At 35.8% G+C, this 25,021-nt stretch overlaps 1 protein-coding gene and 1 pseudogene across 4 annotated transcripts in view; both read left to right on the forward strand.

Moving 5' to 3' along the window:
• The window catches only part of ZNF451 (zinc finger protein 451), an 88,299-nt gene that overhangs the window by 45,506 nt on the left and 17,772 nt on the right, over positions 1–25,021 (forward strand). For all 4 annotated transcript variants that reach the window (XM_086707138.1, XM_086707139.1, XM_086707140.1 and 1 more), the window contains 6 exons: positions 7,631–7,784; positions 8,292–8,439; positions 11,746–13,352; positions 17,835–17,978; positions 19,309–19,439; positions 20,478–20,664. In XM_086707138.1, the coding sequence (XP_086563264.1) occupies positions 7,631–7,784; positions 8,292–8,439; positions 11,746–13,352; positions 17,835–17,978; positions 19,309–19,439; positions 20,478–20,664 (2,371 nt within the window). The remainder of the gene's footprint in view (positions 1–7,630; positions 7,785–8,291; positions 8,440–11,745; positions 13,353–17,834; positions 17,979–19,308; positions 19,440–20,477; positions 20,665–25,021) is intronic.
• On the forward strand, positions 6,907–7,041 carry LOC112863024 (U2 spliceosomal RNA; annotated as a pseudogene).

Below are 25,021 nucleotides of genomic sequence, written 5' to 3' on the forward strand. Positions count from 1 at the left end.
TTAAAAAAAATTTTTTTAATGTTTAGAGAGAGCACAGGTGGAGGAGGGGCAAAAAGAGAGAGTGGGACAAAGGATCCAAAGCCAGCTGTGTGCTGACAATAGGGAGCCCAAAGTGGGGCTTGAAATTAAGAACCATGAGATAATGACCTGAGCCGAAGTTGGACACTTAACCAACTGAGCCACCCAGGTGCCCCTTAAGTTTTTACTTTATGAACGCTCAGTGTTCATCATGACAAGTATACTCTTCAATCCCTATCACCTATTTCACTCATCCCCTCTAGTAACCATCTGTTTATTCTCTATAGTTAAGAGTCTGTTTCTTGGTTTGTGTCTCTCTCTCTTTTTTCCCCTTAGCTCATGTTTTGTTTCTTAATCATACCTATGAGTAAATTTATAGGGTGTTTGTCTTTCTCTGCAGATGGCAAGATTTCATTCTTTTTTATAGCTGAGTAATATTCCATTGTGTATATATACACCACATCTTCCTTATCCATTCATCAATCAATGGATACTTGGACTATTGTAAATAATACTGCTATAAATATATGGGTGCATTATCACTTTGAATTAGTGTTTTTGTGTTCTTTGGGTAAATACCCAGTGGTGCGATTACTGGATCACAGAGTAGTTCTATTTTTTAACTTTTTAAGGAACCTCCATACTGCTTTCCAGAGTGGCTGCACCAGTTTGCATTTCCACCAACAGTACACAAGGGTTCCTTTTTCTCCACATCCTCGCCAGTACTTGTTTCTTTTGTTTTTGATTGTAGCCATTCTGACAGATAAGAGGTGATATCTCATTATAGTTTTGCTTTGCATTTCCCTGATAATGAGTGATGTTGAGCATCTTTTCATGTGTCTGTTGGTCATCTGAATGTCTTTGGAGAAATGTCTGTTCATGTCTTCTGCCCATTTTTTAATTGGATGATTTGTTTTTTGACTGAGTTGTATAAGTTCTTTATATATTCTGGATACTAACCCTTTATCGGATATGTCATTTGCAAATGTCTTCTCCCATTTAGTAGGTTTCCTTTTAATTGTGTTGATTGTTGCCTTTGCTGTGCAGAAACTTTTTATTTTGATGAAGCCCCAATAGTTTATTTCTGTTTTTATTTCCCTGGCCTTGGTAGAAATATCTAAAAAATTCTTGCTATGGCCAATGTCAGAGATTACTGCCTGTACTCTCCTCAAGGATTTTTATGGTTTCAGGTCTCACATCTAGGTCTTCAATCCATTTTTAGTTTGTTTTTGTGTATGGTGAAAGAAAGTGGTCCAGTTTCGTTTCTTTTTTTTAATTCTATTTTTTTTTAATGTTTATTTATTTATTTTGAGAGAGATAGAGGGATAGGAAGAAAGAGAATCCCAAGCAGGCTCCACATTGTCAGGACAGAGCCTGACATAGGGCTCAAACTCATGATCTGGGAGATCGTGACCTGAGCTGAAATCAAGAGTTGGACCCTTAACCAACTGAGCCACCCAGGTGTCTCCAGTTTCATTCTTCTCCATGTTGCTCTCCAATTTTCCCAGCACCATTTGTTGAGAGACTATCTTTTTCCCATTGGCTATTCATTTCTCCTTTGTCAAAGATTAATTGACCATATAATTGTGGGTTTATTTCTGGGTTTTCTGTTTTGTTCCATTGATCAATATGTCTATTTTTATGCCTGTGCCCCACTGTTACAATTACTATACCTTTGTAATATAACTTGAAGTCTGGAATTGTGTTACCTCCCGTTTTGTTCTTCTTTTGCAAGATTGCTTTGACTATTCAGGGTCATTTGTGGTTCAATACAAATTTTATGATCATTTGTTCTAGTTCTGTGAAAAATGCTGTTGGTATTTTAATAGGGATTACATTAAATTTGTAGATTGCTTTGGGTAGTATAGACATCTCAACACTATATGTTCTTCCTATTCATGAGCATAGATCATCTTTCCATTTCTTTGCATCATCTTGAATTTCTTTCATCAGTGTTGTATGGTTTTCAAAGTATAGGTCTTTCACATTTTTGGCTAAGTTTATACCTAGGTATTTTATTGGTTTTGGTGCAGCAGGTTCAGTACACACAAAACAATCAATGTGATCTATCAATAAGAAAAAGGATAAAAAACATTTCAATAGATACAGGAAAAGCATTTGACAGAGTACAATATCCATTCATGATAAAATCCCTCAACAAAGTAGGTCTAGAGGGAACATAACCTCAACATAAAAAAGGCCTTTTGTGAAAAACCTACAGCTAACATCATACTCAGTGGTGAAAAACTGAGAGCTTTTCCCCTAAGGTCAGGAACAAGAATGTCCACTCTCACCACTTTCATTCAGCATAGTACTGGAAGTCCTAACCACAGCAGTTGGATAACAAAAAGAAATAACAAAGATCCACACTGGTAGGGAAGAAATAAAACTTTCAGTATTTGCAGGTGACATGATACTATATATAGAAAACCCTAAAGATTCCAAGAAACTACTAGAACTAATAAATGAATTCAGTAAAGTAGCAGGATACAAAATCAACGTACAGAAATCTGTTGCAATTCTATACCCTAATATGAAGCAGCAGAAAGTGAAATTAAGAAAAAATCTGATTTACAGTTGCATCAAAAACACTTATAAATATTTTTATATAAGATCAGGTGTGTGAGTTTTTCTGTAATTAAGAAAATCAGTGTATTAGGAGCATCTAGGTGTCTCAGTTGGTTGAGTGTCTGATTCTTGATTTGCCTCAGGTCGTGAGTTCACAATTAGTGAGTTCGTGCCCCAGCTCTGTGCTGACAGTGTAGAGCCTGCTTGCGATTCTCTCTTCCTCTTTCTCTGTCCCACTCCCTGCCCCCTTGCATGCATGCATGCTCGCTCTCTCTCTCTCTCTCTCAAAAATAAACTTAAAGAGAAAAGCAGTGTGTTGTAAACATGAGTGCTTAAACATTTGTTGAATCGATGCATACACTTTAAGTCAATGAATAGTATTCTTCTGTATGAATATATTATAGTTCATTTAATTTCCTCTTAGATGTATCAGTTGTTTCATTTTTTTGTTATTAAAAGCAATACCACATTAAATATCCTGATAGCTTAAAACCTATAATGAATCATAGCTGTGAATACAACGATATGCTGAGAGCTGTGAATCCTAGCAAACCATCAAACCTGGGGATGATTTGGGGGACTCCCAACACAAGTGATAACCTTAATACTGGCAAGAGGTTATTGTAATAGGACAGTGACATGATGAAAATAATGCTTTATACCTTTTAGAGTTAGAAGGACTTTTAATTCTAGAACCCAGTTCCTTCTCTTTCTTAGGGATACCAAAGAGATCGAGTGGTATTAGGATGGTAGCAGTGTTCAAGGTGGATTCATAGGTGTAGAAAGGAGACTGCTTTAGGTGACTTTTGCAATAATTTAACTTTGAGATGAAAAAAGGCTTTGCTTAGGTAATGGCATTTAGAATAAAGACCTTAAAGTGAAACAAAAAGAAATGACAGGGCTTCCTCTTGTGACAAAGGTTTAAGGAGAGAAGAGAAAAATGATACAAGAGGACTGCGTTCCATAAATTTTTTTGGTGTTTTCACTTGGTGACTAGTATTCTTCCTTTTTTGAAACTAGAGTTCTTTCAGAGCCTGTTTCCCTATTCCAGGCTGTAAGTGTTTTGTCTATTTTAGTGAGCAAATTATTTATCTTTTTTCTTTAGTAAATCTGAATAGGTATTTTAACCTTAATTAATACTCTCATTTGTATTTTCCCAAATTTCATTAATTTGTTCCCTTTTTTTCTGAGAATTACTTATTCCATGTTGTTTTGCCTGGTCTCCAGGAAGTAAATTTATGATATTTAGCCTTCTGAGAAGCATTATGGTAAAATGGAGCAAAGGCTTTGATGTCCAGACAGACCTGGATTCTACTGTCGCTTTTATTAGCTGTATGTACTCAGCAAGTTAAGGAACATCTCTGAGCTTTATTTGTCTCTAAAATAAAATTGTTATACTTACATGCAAGATTATTGAGAGAAAATATAATTCTTTCTAAAGCACTTAGGCCTTAAACAGCTCTCATTAAATGCTCCTTATTGCTTATTCTTTGGAGAGTCCGTCACCAGAACTCTAAAGGAAACTGGTATGCACTAATTATAATTGCCTATCTTAAATCAGCCAGAAGAGGTCACTAGAAGATTGTATACCTGTGAATTCTGTTTTGTAAAGATGGCATTCTTCAGTGAAAGAGAATGAAATTAACCACAATTTGCATTTTTGGCCTTGCTTCCCTCCTCTTTCCCTTTCGTCCCCAATTTCTTCTGTTTATGCTAATGTTTCTTAAACTTAATACACTAATCACTTGGGAATCTTGTAAAATGCAACTTCTGATAATAAATTGAGGTGGGACCTTGGATTCAAGATTCCTAACAAGCTTGTAGGTGATGCCAGTGCTTCTTGTCCTTGGGTCACACTTTGAGTAGTAGCCAGTGTCTAGTGGTTTTTAACATTAAAGCCATTCAATGAGTGGTATATCACTAGATAGCTTCCTGCTTTTCTTCCGTTTAATGCAGGTGGTAGAGGACATATTGTAAGCTTCAGTGTACCTCAGTGTCAATTGTGGGTCAATAGGCACAACCATTCTTTCTCATTCTCTTCCTAGGGGCCAGCCTATCATTTAAGGTTATTTTTCCCTGTTGTTAGCCCATCCTCCCTAGCCCTAGGCAACCTGTAAACTATGGTTTTGCCTTTTCTGGGCATTTCAAATAAATGGAATCTTAAAATATGTGGCCTTTTGTGACAAGATTCTTTTATTTACCATAATGTTGTCAGGGTTCATCCATGTTGTAGCATATCAGCACTTCATTCCTTTTTATTGCCAAGTAACATTCCAGCATATGGATATATGCCACTTTTTCTTTATCATTTCATCACTTGGTGGACACTTGAGTTATTTCTACTTTTTGGCTGTTGTGAATAATGTTGCTATAAATAAATGTATAAATCTTCGTGTGAATATGTCTTTACTTGTCTAACAGGTTAAATTGTTGGGTCATATCATACTTATGTTCAGTTGCTTGGAGAACTGCCAAGTTGTTATCCAACACACTGTACCATTTTACTTTCTTACTAGCAATATATGCAGATGCCAATTTTTCCACATTCTTATCAACACTTATGTGCCTTTTAAGCTAGCCTAGATCCTAGTGGGTAAAAAGTAGTATTTTATTGTGGTTTAACTTGGTTTAGATATACAAATGTGTATGGTGTATTTTATTTTAATATAGCTGAAAATATAGTGGTAGAAAAGAATTGAATAACTATTTCCCACTTATTCCCCTAGTTTGCATGAGCTAATATGCTATGCTTTTGCAATTGTTATATTTCAATAAAATTTTATGTAGGATCACATTCTTGTTCTATTGAGCAAATATTTTAAACAAGCTTTATATTGAATCCATTTATAACTCACAGTTGAACTAAGAATTATTTTGTTAGCATTCTTCAAGTTAGGGACATTTTTATAAATTGGTGTTTAAGAAATGCCGTTAGTGCTCTTATTTAGAGCTTTCTAAGTATCTTCTTAGATGTGATCTTCTGCAGGGCACTCACTAAATTAAAATGGGGTAAGGTATAGTGGAAAGAGCATAGAATTTTTAATCAAAGGTATAAGACTGTTTGGTTATTTTGTCTCTTCCCAGGGTACAACTTGATTGGAGGGAAGTGTTGACTTAACTAAATTTAGTTTTCTCATTTATAAATAATGAAAATAGTACTTCATGGGACTATCGTAAGGACTAAATGGAAAAGCACGTTTTGAACCCTAATGTGCTTCTTCACATGTGCTCAATATAAATGTAAATTTCTTATTCCTCTTTCTGTTGCATCTTATTAGCACTATATAAACTTTCTATATCCCTAATGTTAATGATTGTAAATTTAAAAAGACACAGTACAACTTCTAAGGCTATTACTCTAAGGACCATTAACAAGATGTCAAATTATATTTATACACAAGCACATATACACAGACATAAATATAGATACTTTAAAGTATTTTCAGCTTTGGGGCGCCTAGCTGACTCAGTTGGTAGAGCATGTGACTCTTTTAAAATTTTTTTTTTTTCTTTTTTTTTTTTTTTTTTTTTTTTTTTTTTTTTTTTTTTTTTTTTTTGAGATAGAGCGTGAGCAGGGAAGGGGCAGAGAGAGAGGAAAACACCAAATCAGAAGCAGGCTCCAGGCTCTGAGTTGTCAGCACAGAGCCTGACACGGGGCTCAAACCCACGAAGTATGAGATCATGACCTGAGCTGAAGTCAGATGCTTAACTGACTGAGCCACCCAGGTACCCCAAGCATGTGATTCTTAATCTCGGGGTCATGAGTTGGAGCCCCGCACTGGAGGTAGAGTTTACTTTAAAAAAATTTTTTTTTTTTATATTTAGAACATTTTCAATTTTGAGATAGAGGAGCCTCTTAACCAAGTGGACACCTAGAAAGACATACCTGTTTGACTATATTAAAATTTTAAATTGACCACATCACAATTCATAGATATTTGAAAAATGCTTGCAAAATGGAGCATCAGACAGAAAGTTAATTTTTATAATGAAGAAATGATACAAGTTAACCGGCAGGGGAGAAAACAAAACCAACTGAAACATCAGACAAAAGGGTATGAGTAAGCAATCCACAGAATATGGAATATCCATAGAATTGTATGAATTAAAAAAAAAAAATCTATAGTAGCTATTGTACCAGGCTCATTCATTGCTAGGGAATGTGTGAATTGGTAGAGCCTATTTGAAAAACAATCATACAGTATCCTTTAATATTCAAGTAATAAACCTTTTAACTCAATAGGGCCACTCCTAATAATGAGAAAAATACGTCTGTAAATAAGGATATGTATTCAAGGTTGTTTATAACACCGTTGTGTTATTGCTTCTTGGCCTTTTGGCTAAGATCAAGTGTAGTATATGTTCTTATCAGTTTGTAACACCATTGTTTTGTTTACAGTGGCAAGAAAAAAAAAGTCTGGTAATGAATAGTTACCTAAGTCTTAGTAAACCTACACTGGTTTACAACCAGTTGAGAACTTTGCAACCATTGAGAAGAATGAATTAGAGGTATTCCAGTTGATTTTTTTAGGCATTTTCATTAGGTTTTGTGGAATAAGAGAACTAAGAAGCAGAAGAGTCTGTAAGATGACAATATTTGGTAAAACAGTGGCAGTTCCCTGTGTGTTTATTTCTATATATTTTTGTAGATTATTAAGCATGGAGATATTTGTGGAAGAATACATATATAAACATAGGTTATATTGCAGAGTAGAGTGAATAAAGCAAAATGGAAGAAAAAGTGTATGTGATATGAAAACATTTATTCATTAACATAATATAGATGTGTATATAAAAGAAAAATATATAGAAAGCAAATTTACTTGTATATTATCACAAAAAGATGGTGAAGAGTTAACAAAAAAAAATTTTAATCCACATAGGCAATTTAATGATAAAAATTCCATAGTTCACACTGAGGAAAGAAAAGTTCTCTTGTTAAAAATTGGTACAGAATATTCCAAATCAGAAATTTTGAAAGTTGATTTTTAAAAATTGAATATTGATTTTAGTTGTCTGTAATACAGCTTTGCTTGTATTTTAGGAAGCTGCAGATGATGGACATAAAAACAACCTTCTTCCTCAGATTATTCAGTGTTTTGCATGTCCAAATTGCTTCCTTCTTTTTAGCAGCAAGGATGAGTGTTTGAAGCATATGTCTGGAAAGAATCATTTCCATCAGAATTTTAAACTGAGTGGTATGTTAATACTCTGTTCTGAAAATTATTAAAGTACTTTAATCTTTGCTGATTTACCATACTTCTCAGATAATTCTTGAGGTAACTTATCCTCACATTGGATTGGAAACATGAAAGTGAAAGATTGTCTTAATTTTTATTTTTCAAAAAAGATTCTCAACATTGATCTGTACCAGCAGTAAGGTTTAGTTACTTTGAGGAATGAAGAGAAACTTGGAAAGAAAGCATTTCTTTATGTAATAAATATAAAAAATAATTTTTGATGTAATAATAATTTTTATATATCCATAACATCTGGGAAGTTGGGTGTTTCTCTGCATTAAAGGTTCAGATTTTGAGCATGAGTTCAGCATCCTTTGTACTTACGGCTGGAAAATGACTTCTCTTAGTTTTTTAGCACAACAATCTTTTACATATTCCAGCCAATGTTGAGCAAGGCAAAGGGGAGGAAGGTTGGGTTGCTATCTGCTTAAATCTTTGCAAGTTATAGTGTATTTTGTCTTTCAGATGACAAGGGAATAGCACAGCCAATATCATTTCCATCTTTTGCAAAGAAACTTCTGATCTCTCTCTGCAAAGATGTCCCATTTCAAGTTAAGTGTGTGGCCTGCCACCAGACACTACGTTCTCACATGGAGCTCACTGCCCACTTCAGGTTTGTACAGGTCTAGTCGGGCTGTAAGGGAATCCTGCCCAAGAAGCTCTTTACCAGCAGGAGGATTCAATAGGATGTTTTTCTATTTCATGTTCCTCTGCTTTTAAAATGAGATTATATATTAGTCTGGAAATTAATCAAATTTAACATAATGAGAGAAGTTGAAGGTGTGGAAAAAGTGGATATATTGATATTGCTGTGAATGTAAAACCAACAGTTCTATTTGTGTTTTTCTCTCTATGTTTGTGAAGAGTGTGTGTATGGGGGGAGGAGTGGGTTAACTTGCCTTTAAGTGTGACTTGCTTTTAAGTCAACCAGAATGGAAAGTATAATATACATATGAAAATTAAATTTCAGTGAAAGACCAAATTTATCAAATAATCAAGTGTGATTTTTTTTGTCTTTGCAATGGAAATTATCAAGCAATGTACAACCCCAGTATACCTTTTACCCAGCTTCAGGATTTAGCAACACCTGGCAGTCGTGTTCATTTATATTCTCACCCCCCTGCAAGTTATTATTTTGCGGTAAATCATGTCATTCTATCTGTAAATACTTCTATATATAACTATAAATGATAAGGATTCCTTTTTTTAAAAAAATCCTATAATACCATTATCACAACTTAAAAAACTGGTATTTTTAATAGCATCAAATACCTAATCAGTTATAAAATTTCCCTGATTATCTCATAAAGTTTTTTGTTTTACATTTGGTTTCTTGGAATCATGATCCAAACAAAGTCTGTACATATTTTCTATTTAGGTGCTCTGTCTCTTAGGTCTCTGTTTTCCTGTTATATCATTAAAATATATTAAAAGTTCGTATCTACTAAATTGCATTCATTTAAATAGAACAATTATTTTCACAAACCTTCGAGTAAAATATGTTCTCAATAAACAAGGCAGTAGAATATAATTACTCTGTATATACCCAGTGTAACTACTAAGGTTAGCAGTCCTGGTTCTGACTTATATTTCGTGAGTTCAAATCCTGGTTCTACCTGTTATTTTTATTCTTAATGTTTTATTATGTAAAATTTCAACTGTATGAAGTCAGCAGAATAGTCTAGCGAACCTCCATTTACCCATTTTATTCTATACATCTTTATGCTCCTTATTCCCCTTATTTTTTTTAAAGTTTATTTAATCTGAGAGAGAGAGTGTGTGTGTGTGCACCAGCAGGGGAGAAGCAGAGAGAGAGAGAGAATCCCAAGCAGGCTCTGCACTGCCAGCACAGAGCCTGATGCAAGGCTCAAACTGACAACTTAAGAGATCATGATCTGAACTGAAATTGGACGCTTAACTGACTGAGCCACCGAGGCGCCCCAGCCCCTTAATTATTTTTAAAAGTTCTTTGTTTTTGAAATACAAATTAAATTAATCACAGTGTACACATCTTAACTTTTATGATTTTGACATAAAATCACAGATAGATACCTACATCTGTTAACCTATGCTTTTATCATAATATGTTACCTGTCTGTGGAAAGTTCCATTGTGTCCCTTTCCAGTCATTTCCCACCCTCTTACCCTGCTTGCCCTAGATATTCTTTCCACCTTGCATTGGCTTCATCTCCTTGAGAACTTCATGTAATTGAAATCATGTGTATGTACTCTCTTGTATTTGTCATAATATCTGCGAGATACACCTATGTTGCTTAGTACATTGTTCCTCTTTATTGGTGAGTAGTATTTTATTATATGAACTTAGCACAATTTGTTTATTCATTCTCCTGATGATGGGCATTTGGATTTAAAGTTTTTAGCTATCATAAATAAAGCCACTGTATATATTTTGTACAAGTCTTTTATGGACATATGTTTTCATTCCTCTTGGATTAATATCTAGGAGTGGAATTGCTGGATCAAAGAGTAAGTGTATATTTAATTTTATAAGAAACTACTACATACTTTCCCAAAGTGTTTGTACCAACAAGGTATGAGAGTGCCAGTTTCTCTGCATCCTTGCCAAGGTTTGGTATCGCCAGTCTTTCATTTTAGCTGTTCTTTGAGTGCCTCTTTGTGGTTTTAATCTGCATTTCCCTGATAAACAATGATGTTGGGCACTTTTTCATGTGCTTATGGATGATTCATTTATCTTTTTTTGTGAAATGTCTGTTCAAGTATTTTGCTAGTTTAAAGATTGGATTGTTTGCTTTTTTCATAGTGAATTGGAATTCTTGATATATTCTAGATGTAAATATTTTGTCAGAAATATGTGACTATATTCTGTCCCAGTCTAGACTTTGCTATCATATTAATTATGTCTTTTGTGGCTGTCCATCCTCTTTCCTGAGTATCCTTTGCTTATTCTTCAGGAATATATTTTGTTTACTTCAACTTTTATGAATGTCAGCTTTTTTAAAGTTTTTTGGTTTTTTTAGCGTTTATGTTTATTTCTATAATTTGTCTCAAAACAAATTTTTGCTGATCTTTGAAACCACCAGCATTTGACTTTACCGATGATTCTCTGCTGTTTGCCCATTTTTTACTTTGTTGATTTCTGCTCTTTAAACTTTGGGTTTATGGGGCACCTGTGTGGCTCAGTTGGTTAAGCGTCTGCATTCGGCTCAGGTCATGATCTCATGGCTTGTGAGTTTGAGCCCCACGTTGGGCTCTGTGCTGACAGCTCAGAGCCTGGAGCCTGCCTTGGATTCTGTGTCTGTCTGTCTGTCTGTCTGTCTGTCTCTGTCTGTCTGTCTGTCTGTCTCTCTCTCTCTCTCTCTCTCTCTCTCTGTCTCTGCCCCTCCCCCATTCACGCTTTGTCTCTCAAAAAAATAAAAATAAACATTTAAAAAATTAAACTTTGGGTTTAATTTGCTTATGTTTTTCTAGCTTCCTATAGTAGAAGCTTAGATTGACTTTGGACCTTCTTTTTCTGTATAAACATTTAAAGTTATAAGTTTTCCTCTAAGCATTGAATTACCCTTAGATTTTGATAGGTTGTTTTCTTTTTCATTTATTTAAAAATATTTTCCCTTTTCCCTTTTAATTTCTCCTTTGACCCATAGATTTAGTAGAAATTTGTTGTTTAACTTCTAAGGATTAGGGATTCAATTTCCAAATATTTGTATGAATTTTTTTGATCCTTTGATTCTAGTTTTACTGTTCTGTACATGGATTAGAAAGAGACAAAATATAGGTAATACTCAGGTACTCTGAGGTAAAATTATTCTGTAACCTGCATTTTTATTGAAAAATATCTTTTAGTGCTTTTTGTATACATTGTTTATAATTCCTATAAAAAGCAGAGATACTGTATTTAGAAAGTACTTACAAAAGAGGTTTTTTTCATCTAATTTAGAGTTCGTTGTCGAAATGCTGGTCCTGTAGCTTTGGCTGAGAAGAGCATTGCCCAAGTTGCAGAAAAATTCGTATTAAGAGGTTACTGTCCAAATTGCAACCAAGTCTTTGCGGATGAAACCAGTACCCGAAATCACAAGCAGAATTCAGGGCACAAAGTCCGAGTCATTACCTCAATGGAAGAATCAGTCTTACTTTATTGCCATAGCAGTGAAGGGAACAAACCTTCTTCTGACTTGAATCTCTTGCTAGATCGATCAAAATTTTCATCACTTAAAAGAACCATGTCTGTTCAAGAATCTAACTCACAAGATTGCACCACTGTTCCAAAAAAGAAGATGAATTTAGAAGGTAAAAGCCACGAAGGTACAGTTTGTGTTCAGAAAGAAAAGTCATTTGTTAAAACCTGGTTTTGTGAATGCCATCAACAATTCCTAAGTGAAGATGCAGTAGAAAAACATGTTTTCTCAGCAAACACAATGTGTTATAAGTGTGTGGTCTGTGGAAAGGTATGTGAAGATTCAGGGGTCATCCGTTTACATATGAGCCGGATTCATGGAGGGGCACATTTAAATAACTTTCTTTTCTGGTGTCGGACATGCAAAAAGGAGTTAACAAGAAAAGAGACTATCATGGCACATGTGACTGAATTTCATAATGGACACAGATATTTTTATGAGACGGATGAGGTAGAAAGTGAAACTTTGCCAACATCCTCTGCAACATTGGTGAGTAATTTGACTGCTAAGAATCCTTCAACTATTACTATTATTGATCATTCTCCAGCAAATAGTCCTCCAAGGGGTAAATGGCAGTGCCGAATTTGTGAAGATATGTTTGATTCCCAGGACTGTGTAAAACAGCATTGCATGTCTTTAGCAAGTCACCAGTTTCATAGATACAGCTGTGCCCATTGCAAAAAGACTTTTCACAAGGTTGAAACACTGTACCGACATTGCCAAGATGAGCATAACAATGAGATAAAAGTTAAGTACTTCTGTGGGCTTTGTGATCTTACCTTTAATGTGGAAGAAGCATTTTTAAGTCATTATAAGGAGCACCACAGCACAGATTATGTGTTTGTGTCAGAAAAAACTGAAACTTCAATTAAAACTGAGAATGATTTTCCAGTAATAGAGACCAGTAACCTGTTAACCTGTGGTTGCCGTGAGAGTTACCTCTGTAAAGTTAACAGAAAGGAAGATTATGGTAGATGTCTCCAAATCATGCTGGATAAAGGTAAACTGTGGTTTCGCTGCACCTTGTGTTCAGCAACAGCACAGAATGTAACTGACATCAATACTCACATCCATGAAGTGCACAGAGAAGAAAAGAGTGAGGAGGAAAAGGAGCAACGGTATGTCATCAAGTGTGGCACTTGCACCAAAGTGTTTCACGATCCTGAGAGTGCTCAGCAGCACTTCCATAGAAAACACTGCTTTTTACGGAAACCCAGTGTGGCTCATTTCGGATCTGAGAAAACAAGCCTGTACAAGTTTGCTGCCAGTGCCTCACGTCCAGAGAGAAAACTAAAACAGGCAGTAAGCCATCCAAAAAATTCAGAGATGGAGAAGGGAGCCGAGAATGACCTAAGCTGTCAGAATATAGGTATGGCATTACAACTCTAATGTCTGTGCAGATTTCACATACTGATAGAGAAAATACATGTATTGTAGCCATCCTTGTTTTTAAATTTATTTATTTTGAGAGTGTCCACACAAGCGGGGAGGAGGCAGAGAGAAAATCCCAAGCAGGCCCTGCATTGTCAGTGCAGAGCCCAATACAGGGCTGCATCTCACTAATCCATGAGATCATGACCTGAGCCCAAATCAAGAGTTGACACTTGGGGCACCTGGGTGGCTCAGTTGGTTGAGTGTCCAACTTCAGCTCAGGTCATGATCTCACAGTTCATGAGTTCAAGCCCCGCATCAGGCTCTGTGTGCAGACAGCTCGGAGCCTGGAGCCAGCTTCAGATTCTGTGTCTTCCTCTCTCTCTGCCCTACCCAGTCTCACTCCCTCTGTCAAAAATAAACAAACATTAAAAAAAAAAGGGGTTGACATTTCACCGAATGGGCCACCCGGGTGCACCTGTGGCCATCATTTTTGTGAAAGCTAATAATGATTCAGTTTTGAAGTAAGAAACATGGTGGGATGATACAGTAATCATTATAGCATATACTTTTGGGGGATATGTATTCCTAAATACGAATACATACTAGTATTTAAATATTCATTTAACTACTCTAAACTTAAGGGGACAAAGAGTATATATTAGATTTAAACACTATGTATTTAAGATAACATTGTCTTTTATAAGAAGCATGGGAATTTTGAGAGATGAAGAAAATTGATAGTCTTTCTGAAAGTCAGATTTAAAATTTATATATATATAAATATATATATAAATTTATATATATATAAATGTATATAAATGTTATCCTTAACATTTAGATTCTTCTTATCATTTAGAAGGTTCATTAAGAAGATAAATCCAGTGAACTCTTTGTGTTTATATTTTGACTTTATTCTTTTGTTGTTGGAAAATTCTTTTTTTTTATTTAATTAAACTTGTTTTTTTATTCCAGTATAGTTAACATAGTATTATATTCATTTCAGGTGTACAGTATAGTGATTGAACAGTTCTATACAGAACTCGGTGCTTATCATGATAAGTGTACTGTTAATCCCCTCACCTATTTCACTCATCCTCCCAATCCACCTCCCCTCTGATAACCACTAGTTTTCTATATTCAGAGTCTGATTTTTGTCTTTTTTTTTGTTTGGTTGGTTTCTTAAATTACACATGAGTGAAATCATATGGTATTTGTCTTTCTCTGACTGACTTATTTCCCTTAGTATTATACCGTCTAGATCCATACATGTTGCAAATGGCAAGATTTCATTCTCTTTTATGGCTAATATTCCATTGTATATATACACCACATCTTCTTTATCCATTCATCTATCCATGGACACTTGGGTTGTATTTATAAGTTGGCTATTGTAAATACTGCAGTAAACATAGGGGTCCGTATATCTTTTTGAATTAGTGTTTTCATATTCTTCAGGTAATTAGTAGTGGAATTACTGGATCATATGGTAATTCTATTTTTAATTTTTCAAAGAATCTCCATATTTTCCATCGTGGCTGTACCAGTTTGCATTGCCACCAACAGTGTATGAGGGTTCCTTTTTCTCCACATCCTCATATTTTGGCTTTATTCCGTAATTATGAGAAATCTTAATGTTCACTTCAGAATTTATATATTTTTGTTATGATTTTCTGGAAAGCAGAGCTTTTACTTAGACTTAAAATAGCAATTAGAAGTAGAGTTACAAATGGTAGCAGGAAACCAGGGAGAAAATTGAGGTATAGATCCCTTTGTACTTAATGTAGATAAGACTCCCTAAGTGTAGGTGTGCTGGGTGGCTTAGGTGCTGTCAACACAGGCGAGCTTTGGATTCTTTCTCGCCCTCTCTCTCTGCCCCTCCCCCCTCAAAATAAATAAATAAACTTAAAAAAGAGTAAGTCTAGAAGAGGACAATGGTTTTATTTTGTTTAGAAGTATAATTTGTCATGGTTAGAATATAATTTTAAGTCCATATTCTTTTAAATAAACATGAGCTCTTGGTAAGTTACACAGTGTAGAGAGGGGACAATGAGGATATGTGAAAATTTTGGCTAAAATTTTTTTATAAATTATTTTTATGAACTACTGAGTTTATACAGGCTTGCTGTATATAGCGTTTGTAGATCTTAGCATCATTTTTAGTCATGGCATGTTTTATGTAAGAAATGATTACATGACATACTATCAACTCATTCAGTTCTACTTTTAACAGTGAAGCAGTGATTACACTGTTTTTATGTTCTCTTGTGCTTTTCTCTTGTTCTCCCGATTACTTTTGGGAATTTATGTCGGTCTGTGTTTGATAGATGATTGTAGTATCTAAATCTACAATTACTAAGAATTAAAAAAAATTTTTTTTCCTTAGTAATTTCTACACCCAGTGTGGGGCTTGAACTCACAGCTCCGTGATCAAGAGTCACATGCTCCACTGACTGAGCTAGCCAGGGGCCCTTACAATTACTAAGAATTTTAAGACAAGATAAAAGAAGATAGGTGGCTTGGAAATGGGAGAGGATGGCAGTGCAGTATATTTGAGGGAGGCTGTATTAGATGGAGTAGAACCTAGTCATTTTAAAAATAATTTAAAATGTTAAGGTTTGCATTGGTACACTGGAAACTTTAAGGCCTTATCAAGATAGAAAATTATGAAAGAAGTGAAAGAGATGGAGAACAAGAGTTGGAGAATGGTGGAAGAAGAAAGAACTTAAGAGAACCAAGAAAGATGTGTTTATGGTAGGAGGTGCTGATGTGCCACCAGTACCTATTATGCACCACTTTATGGTAGAGGGTTGTCATTTATTTTCATTTGTGCTCTGTAGGGTTTTTAATCACATAGCTAGCAGGTTACTAATAAATCAGTCTAGATTGGGAAAAGAACATAATTCTGGTGGAGAGAAGTTCTTACCAGGTAACCTTGATATTTTATTTTAATATATATATTTTAAATGTTTTTAGTTATTTTTGAGAGGTGAGGGAGCATGAGCAGGGGAGGGGCAGAAAGAGGGGGACAGAGGATCCAAAGCAGGCTCCAGGATGTCAGCATAGAGCCCAGTTCAGGGCTTAAACTTTCACAAACTGTGAGATCATGACCTGAGCCGAAGTTGGATGCTTAACTGACTGAGCCACCCAGGTGCCCCACCTTGAAATTTTATTTGATGGATGGTGCAAGTTTTTGGTTTTTCAGCCTTAAAACTGGGTCTTTTAGTTCTCCCAGTACATTGTTTTTTAATTATCATTTATTTTATTATTATTATTTTATTATATTTTATTATTATAAACAACTTTTAAAGAAAGTCTCAGCTATAACAGATTTGGTAATGATGGAAGTAATTTTGGAAGTGGCGGAAGCTATAATGATTTTGGCAGTTCAAATTTGGGACCCATGAAAAGAGAAAAGAGACAGAAGCTCTGGCCCCTATGGTAGTACAGGCCAACACTCTGCCAATCTACAAAACTAAGATGGCTATGGCAGTTCCAGCAGCAGCAGTAGCTATAGTAGTGGCAGATTTCAATTACTGCCAGGAAACAGCTTAGCAGGAGAGGAGAGCCAGAGAAGTGACAGGGAAGGTGTAAGTTACATGGATTTGTGGACTCAGACCAGCATATTGGTGGCAGAGCCTAGCTGCTACATACAAAGAAGACATGTTTTAGGCAATATTCATGTGTATGGGCAAAAAAAATGAGGACTGTATTTCTGACTAATTGTGTGACAGGTTTTTTTAATTTATTTTTTAAAAAAATTTTTAGGGGCGCCTGGGTGGCGCAGTCGGTTAAGCGTCCGACTTCAGCCAGGTCACGATCTCGCGGTCCGTGAGTTCGAGCCCCGCGTCAGGCTCTGGGCTGATGGCTCGGAGCCTGGAGCCTGTTTCCGATTCTGTGTCTCCCTCTCTCTCTGCCCCTCCCCCGTTCATGCTCTGTCTCTCTCTGTCCCAAAAATAAATAAACGTTGAAAAAAAAAAATTAAAAAAAAAAATTTTTAATGTTTATTTTTGAGAGAGAGCAGTGTGCATGCAAGTGGGGGAGAGGCAGAGAGAGATGAAGACACAGAATCCAAAGCAGGCTCCAGGCTCTGAGCTGTCAGCACAGAGCCCAATGCAGGGCTTGAATCCACAAGCCATGAGATCATGACCTGAGCCAAAGTTGGATGCTCAACCAACTGAGCCACCTCAGTTGTGTTTTTGTGTTTTTTTTTTTTTTAATTAAAAAGAGAAAGGCTTAGCATCAATGGCATGTATTTATAGAAAGAATAATAAAATTTTGGAAGTATTCAGAATATTTTTTATCTGGTGTAAATATACTGTATCATGTATAGGTTTGGATCTCATGAAAAGGTTTAAGTAGAAATTAATAATACTCAAGATTAATATTTTTGCATATTCTCTAGTATCTTTTAAACTTGAGAAATTAAAGCGTTTTTAGCTAATTCTTACCAAATTCATGTTAATGTTTCTCTTCTCAGATGAAGAAGTTGTTGAACTTCCAGATTTGGATTATCTGCGAACCATGACTCATATAGTCTTTGTAGACTTTGATAACTGGTCAAACTTTTTTGGTCATCTACCAGGGCATCTTAACCAAGGAACATTCATCTGGGGCTTTCAAGGTATGATTGATAAGGAAAACATCTGATACCTTCTCCTCTTTTCTCCATTAGAATATGTTCCACATTAAAAGGATTGCTCTTGAACCTTCTTGAATAGAACATACAAACGTAATTGCAATATTGTCACTTTGCATTGTAGCTACTTTGCCAGAATATTTTTCTCTTTACATTTCTTTGTGGTGAATGTTAGCTCTCTTTGGTGACCTAAAGTTTGTGGATCTTTTGATACGTATTGAAAAAACATTTATTCAGCACCTCCAATGTGCCAGGTACTAATGCTTGGTATTAACCCATGCTTACTGATTATTATATTTATCTCCTTCTTAAAACATAAGGCAGGATGCATGAGAAGTTTATTTTTTCCAAAGTGTAAAACTAATAAATAATAGAGTTAGCTTTTGAACTTGGAACGCTTGGCTACAGAACTAGTATGATTTTCAAATTGCCATAATTGCCTCTTCAGTTCATCCTTACTGAACTGAAGTTCATAAATACGCAACTTCATCTAAATATTTCTTTACAAACCATTGACCAAACAGGGAGAGAGATGACTATGATTTACGGAAGTTTAGTATAGTGAGCATCCAATAAACTTCATGTTTGATAGGCAACAGCATATAAGAGGATGATTTGGGGTGCCTGGGTGGCTCAGTTGACAGCTCAGGTCATGATCTCACGGTTCGTGGGATTGAACCCTGTGTTGGGCACTGCACTGACAGCATGTTGCCTGCTTGGGATTCTCTCTGTCCTTCCCCCCCCACCTCACACTCTCTCTCTCTCTCTCTCAAAATAAGTAAATAAACATTTTAAAAATAATTTTAAAAAAACAAAGAGGAGGACTGGTTTTAGGATAGAGACATACTGACCTCAAAAAAATTAAAAAAGAAACGTACTGACCTGGATAAATACTCTAGTACAACCTTTTAGTAAATTTAGCTTTGCTGATTGCCTATCATTTCTATCCACTGAATAGTCTTGACATATTTGTTAAAAACAAAACAAAACAAAATTAATGCTTACATTTATATGGAATTATACCAGTCAGAGACTCCTTACACATAATTACTTTTGATTTTCCTTAACATAACCTATGAGTTTTCAGATTAATGAGCAGATGCAGGGAAGGTGGCCTACTTTGCCAAGATTGTAAAGCAACAAGATGGTGATGCCTATACTAGAACTGAGTTCTGCATTCTAATCTAGTACTTGCCCTCTAAAAAAATCTTTTTCTAGTGTGTTTTTTCTTGATAGAGCTTTCAGTTGTAGCTACTGTTCAGTTCTCTTTTTTTCTCTGTTTGACTATCATTTATGCCTTTTCTAAAAATAATAGGAGGAAACACCAATTGGAAGCCTCCACTCAACTGTAAGATCTATAATTACCTGAATAGGATTGGATGTTTCTTCCTTCATCCTCGTTGTAGTAAAAGAAAAGATGCTGCTGATTTTGCCATATGTATGCATGTGAGTGATTGTTTTATTCAAAATCTAATGTGAATCTAGGACCCATTTGGAATTTTTTTTTCCACTTGAATCGTAATGACAGTATAGAGCATTCTTCAGTGCTATATTTTTGTATAAAATCTTCTACATAAGATTCTGCTGATGACTAATGAGAGCAAGGACCCATATCATACTTATTTACTGCTTTCCCCAATTCCTAGCAGACTCCCAGCTACCCATTGTAAACCCTCAACTATTTATAGAATAATGATCAATAGATGACAGTGTATTTGATGTATGCTGAAATACTTTCACATTTTAACATCTCTGAAATTGGGAGACACCTTAACAATCACTGTTGGCCTAGGTGAAATTTGCATTTGCTTCTCTGTCTGCCAGTCACCTAGAGAAACTACCAACCTGAGACCCATTTTAAATTAAATTCTCTGCTTAAATGTAAGTCAGTTTACATGTCGCACTGATAACATGAATTTACTCTGTAACCTTGTTAACTCCTGCTTACATTTTAAACCACAAAACATTTTCTTTTCCATCTATTCAGTGCTAAGATTGAATTATGCAGATTACCTTGCTTACCTTCTCTCTATGGCAGATTTATTTCTTATTTATCCTTAGATTAAGTGTGTAAGTAACCCTTGTAGCATTCCAGCCTCTTATTTGACTTCTTTTGGTATTTTTTTTTCTTTCTTAGTGGCACATAAAATAGCTTATCTTATAATTCGTGGCAGTTTACATTTGATTAAATGTGTTATATTTTATTTATGAAGGAGATCTTTGTATCATACTTTGGTGGGAGCTAGAGAACAAGTTAAATAAACCTTTTTAGGGGTGCCTGGCTGGCTCAGTTAGTGGAGTGTGCAACTCTTGATCTCGAGGTTGACTTTGAGCCCCATGTTGAGTGTAGAGACTACTTTAAAAAAATAATAAAATCTTAAAATAAATAAACCTTTCTAGGTATGTGTTCATACTGAAATAGATGTAATGGTTTAAAACTCAAATACTGATTTTTATCAACATATGCGTTTTGTTCCAACTTAGGCTGGCCGTCTAGATGAACAACTACCCAAGCAGATTCCTTTCACCATCCTCTCAGGAGATCAAGGTTTTCTGGAGCTAGAGAACCAATTTAAGAAGACTCAGAGGCCAGCACATATACTAAACCCTCACCATTTAGAGGGAGATATGATGTGTGCCTTGTTAAATAGCATATCTGATACTACCAAAGGTACGCAGCTGCAGTCACAGTGCAAACCACCCAAGAGGAGGAGACTTCACTGCTGAGAGAAACCAATAAACTGCTGTCCACTAGTGAACTACTGGCTGCTCACTAAAGCATCATGCTCTCATACTTTTTTTATTTTTTCCTTTTCTCCCTTTCATTTTTTAGTGTTTTAGAGAAAGGATGATTTCATAATTTTCTGAAGCCTTTTCTGATCTAATAGATAAAATCTGTGTTCATGTATATAAAATACATATTCATGATTTGAAATATGTTAGTATAATTTTGCAAAGCTCAGAATCCAGATTTTCACTATTTCTGAAATTCCAAATTTATCTTCAATTTTTCTGAAAGCTAATTGCTTATAGATTAAACCAGAAAGAATAAATAATACTATGGCAATTAAAAAAAAAAAGATCATTTTAAGAGATTGGCAGGGATGAAATGAAGCCCTGAGAGAGGTTTAGTTCCTTGAAAGAGGTACCTTCCTGTCCTATTCCCAGGACTTAAACTCTCTTCTCTGACATTCTGATATTCAATGAAAGGACGTGCTAATGTTCACTTTCACTACCAAGCATTTAAGAAAGGATGTAATTCTAGGGAATCAGATGAGTTTTTTTCATAATTTCTGAAGTAAATGTGAATAGAAGAAAAGAACAAAAGAATAATTTTTAAATATCCTAATGGCTTCCAGTCATGAATAAGATTTGAAGATATTGATGAATGACCTCAATGAAAACGTATCTTTGGCATTTTTATCAAAAGCTTTAGTTTTTTTTTAACACTTAATTTATTTTTGAGAGACAGAGACAGAGCATGAGCAAGGAAGGGGCAGAGAGAGAGACACAGAATCTGAAGCGGGCTCCAGACTGTAAGCTGCCAGCACAGAGCCCAATCCGGGGCTTGAACCCACAAACTGTGAGTTCATGACCTGGGTCGAAGTCGGCCACTTAACCGACTGAGCCACCCAGGCGCCCCTTTATTATATGCTTTAAATTTTCCAACTCTGCTGTCCGCCTAGGTATTTTTTTCTTTCAACATTTTTGGAGCCACATTTTGATTGAAAACCCATTCTGAAAAATTTTGCTCTAATCACTCATTACAGTGGATCAGTTTACTTCTGCCAAGTTAGGAATCTTTAATCTACTAGCCCAACTCTACTCTTTCAAGGAAAATCAACTCTGTTTTGCATATTTATGTCATTCTCTAGTACTGAATTTTATCTTCCTGTTCTGTAATTTTTGTTTTCATCTGTTTGCTTTTTCTATCTCTGGCTGCTCTTTTTTTTTTTTTTAATCTTTTTCTTTTATTTTTTTGCCATCCTGTCCCCAGTCCTTAACAACATCCACTTAATATCCTGTGAAATACCTAAATTTTTACCTTCTGCCACCCTAGACCACCTTTTTTCCCTTTTCTTATGCTGCTGATTTGGGAAACATTTCTTTGGTAATTTCCAACGTGAAACTTATTATCGGTTTGCCTTTCTTACCAACTTGATTTGGAATGAGAGCTGCATATAAGTAGGTCTGCATGGGTGTATTAGGGTTGGAGGTAAGATATAGGTTATTATATTCTGATTGTTCCCCTCTCAGTGCCCCTTATGCTCTAGGTGTGTGTGGTTTTTTTGTTTTTTTTTAATCAGTTCATAATCAGTGCTCTTATGAATTTACTGCTCTTTGAGGGCACCTGTGTACTTTATTCTGAATTTTTATGAAATGCAGAGATTGTACTACAGTGCATAAAAGAAGGGCATGGGCTTTGGTTTGAATGCTAACTTTGCTGCCTCCGTGCTGTGTGATATCAGGCAAGTTACTGAACCTTTTCTGAGCCTCACTTTTCATATCTATAAAGTCGTAAGAATTAATGATACGTATAAAATGTCTAGCACAGCATATAAAGTACTGTGGGTATTTAATAGCAGCTATTTTTATTATTACTACCATAAGAAAAAAATATTCCTAGCCACTACTTTTTATTTCTGTTTTTTCTAATATTTTTTATTGTGGCAAAATATATGGAAGATTCACCATCTTAACCATTCTGAAGTGTATGTATATAGTTCACTGGTGTTAACTACATTTACATTTTGTGCAGCCATCACCATCATCCATTTTCAGAGCTTTTTTCATCTTGCAAACTGAAGCTTTATACCCATTAAACAGTAACTTTGCACTCCCCTTTCCCCAACCCCTGGCAAATACCATTCTTCAGTATTTTGACTAAGTACTTCATATAGGTGAAATCATACAGCATTTGTCTTTTTGTGGCTGCCCTGTTTCACTTAGCATAATGTCCTCAGGCTTTATCCAGGTTATAGCAAATGTTAGAATTTCCTTCCTTTTTAAGGCTGAATGATATTCCATTGTATGTATAGACTTTTGTGGGAAATCAAATAGGTATGTTCTGGGTTAAGAGATTATAAGGGAACACATTGCAAAGCAGAAAACTGCTTTCTGGCCTTGCTGAAAACAGCAGCCAAGCTTTGTTAATATATACCTAGGGGTTAGGTCCTGCCTATGCTCACAAATTCCTTAGACCATGTTATCACATGGAATATTTTACCCTGTCTTAACTTGTTTTTCTGCACGTTTCCTGTACATTCTTAGTGGCATGTAGCCCACTGAGTATTGCACAATGTTATCCTAAATGTCTGCTCGATAAACATGGGAGCTTGAGAGCAGCTCGGAGAGACTTCCCTAAGCCTCCCTCTCACCTCTCTTGACTTGCATGGAATCTTGAGCAATCCTTTCTGCCATCCTCAGCCTTGCTGGACAAAGCCAAAAGCTGAACCCACAGACTGTTTTTTGCTTATCTGTTTGTCCATCAGTGGATGCTTACATTGTATCCATGTTTTAGCTCTTGTGAATAACTGCTATGAACATAGATGCACAAATATCTCTTCAAGACCTTGCTTTTTATTTCTTTTGAATATATACCCAGAAGTGTAATAGCTGGATCATATGCTAATTCTATTTTTAATTTTTTGAGAAACTTCATACTGTTTGCCATAGTGACTATATCATTTTACATTCCTACCAACAGTGTACAAGGGTTCCAAGTGTTCTGTATCCCTGCTAACACTTGTTGTTTTCTAGGTTTTGTTTGTTTTTTATAGTAGTCATCCTAATTGGTATGAAGTGGGATCTCATTGTGGTTTTGATTTCCATTTCCCTAACAATTAGTGATGTTGAGCATCTTTTAATTTTTTTAAATTTTTAAAGTTTATTTATTTTGAGAGAGAGGGAGCGAACACACAGAGGAGGGGCAGAGAGAGAGGGAGACAGAGTCCCAAGCAGGCTCCGCACTGTCAGCGCAAAGCCTGACATGGGGGTCGAACTCATGAGCCATGAGATCATGACCCAAGTGGAAGTCAAGAGTCAGACGCTTCCGACTGAGCCATGCAGGTGCCCAAGCATCTTTTCATGTGCTACAGCCACTACATTTTAAAAGTAATGAAAATTACTAAAATTAAGTGGCCAAAGATGTGTAGACTCCTTCAATCATGAGTTTTCATTTAGACCTAGATTTAAAGATACTTACGTAGCTAGCTCTAAAATTCAAAAAAATTCAAAAAAATAAGGTATACTGAATCACAGTATGTTCAGATTCAGTTGAAGACAAATTTTTTTCTTTATGGAAGGCTTAAAGACATCAAATTGACTAGTAGTGAACTTTATAATAAGAAAAAGAACAGTCCTTGGATAACTTTATTCCATCACCTTTCCTAATAAATGGCTTTGAAAAATAGTAGAATAATAGCGTTTGTTTAAAAATGATATTTGATATATATTGGGATTTAGAAAATTTCTCAGTGTCCACAAATACTGTCATTCTTCTTAGGCCTTTAAGGTACTTTTGGTTACCACAAGAATGCCAGGGTAACTCCTCCCTCCTAGCTTATTAGCACAGTGTTCCTATCTTTAGATTTGAAAATAAGACCGTTTGGGGTGGAAATCATTGGACCTTTCTGAAAATCTGACAAAAAGCTATGTTTCTTTCCTCAAAAATGAACAGGTATAGGAGCACCTGGGTAGCTCAGTTCGTTGAGCATCTGACTCTTAATTTTCGCCCAGGTCATGATCTCAGGGTCCTGAGATTGAGCCCTACAAGAGATTCGTCACTGACGGTGGAAGCTGCTTAAGATTCTCTCTCCCTTGGGGCGCCTGGGTGGCGCAGTCGGTTAAGCGTCCGACTTCAGCCAGGTCACGATCTCGCGGTCCGTGAGTTCGAGCCCCGCGTCAGGCTCTGGGCTGATGGCTCAGAGCCTGGAGCCTGTTTCCGATTCTGTGTCTCCCGCTCTCTCTGCCCCTCCCCCGTTCATGCTCTGTCTCTCTCTGTCCCAAAAATAAATAAACGTTGAAAA

Source organism: Puma concolor, chromosome B2 (genome assembly GCF_028749965.1).
Source record: "Puma concolor isolate L17-30 chromosome B2, mPumCon1.1.hap2, whole genome shotgun sequence".
In the NCBI taxonomy this organism is placed as follows: domain Eukaryota; kingdom Metazoa; phylum Chordata; class Mammalia; order Carnivora; family Felidae; genus Puma; species Puma concolor.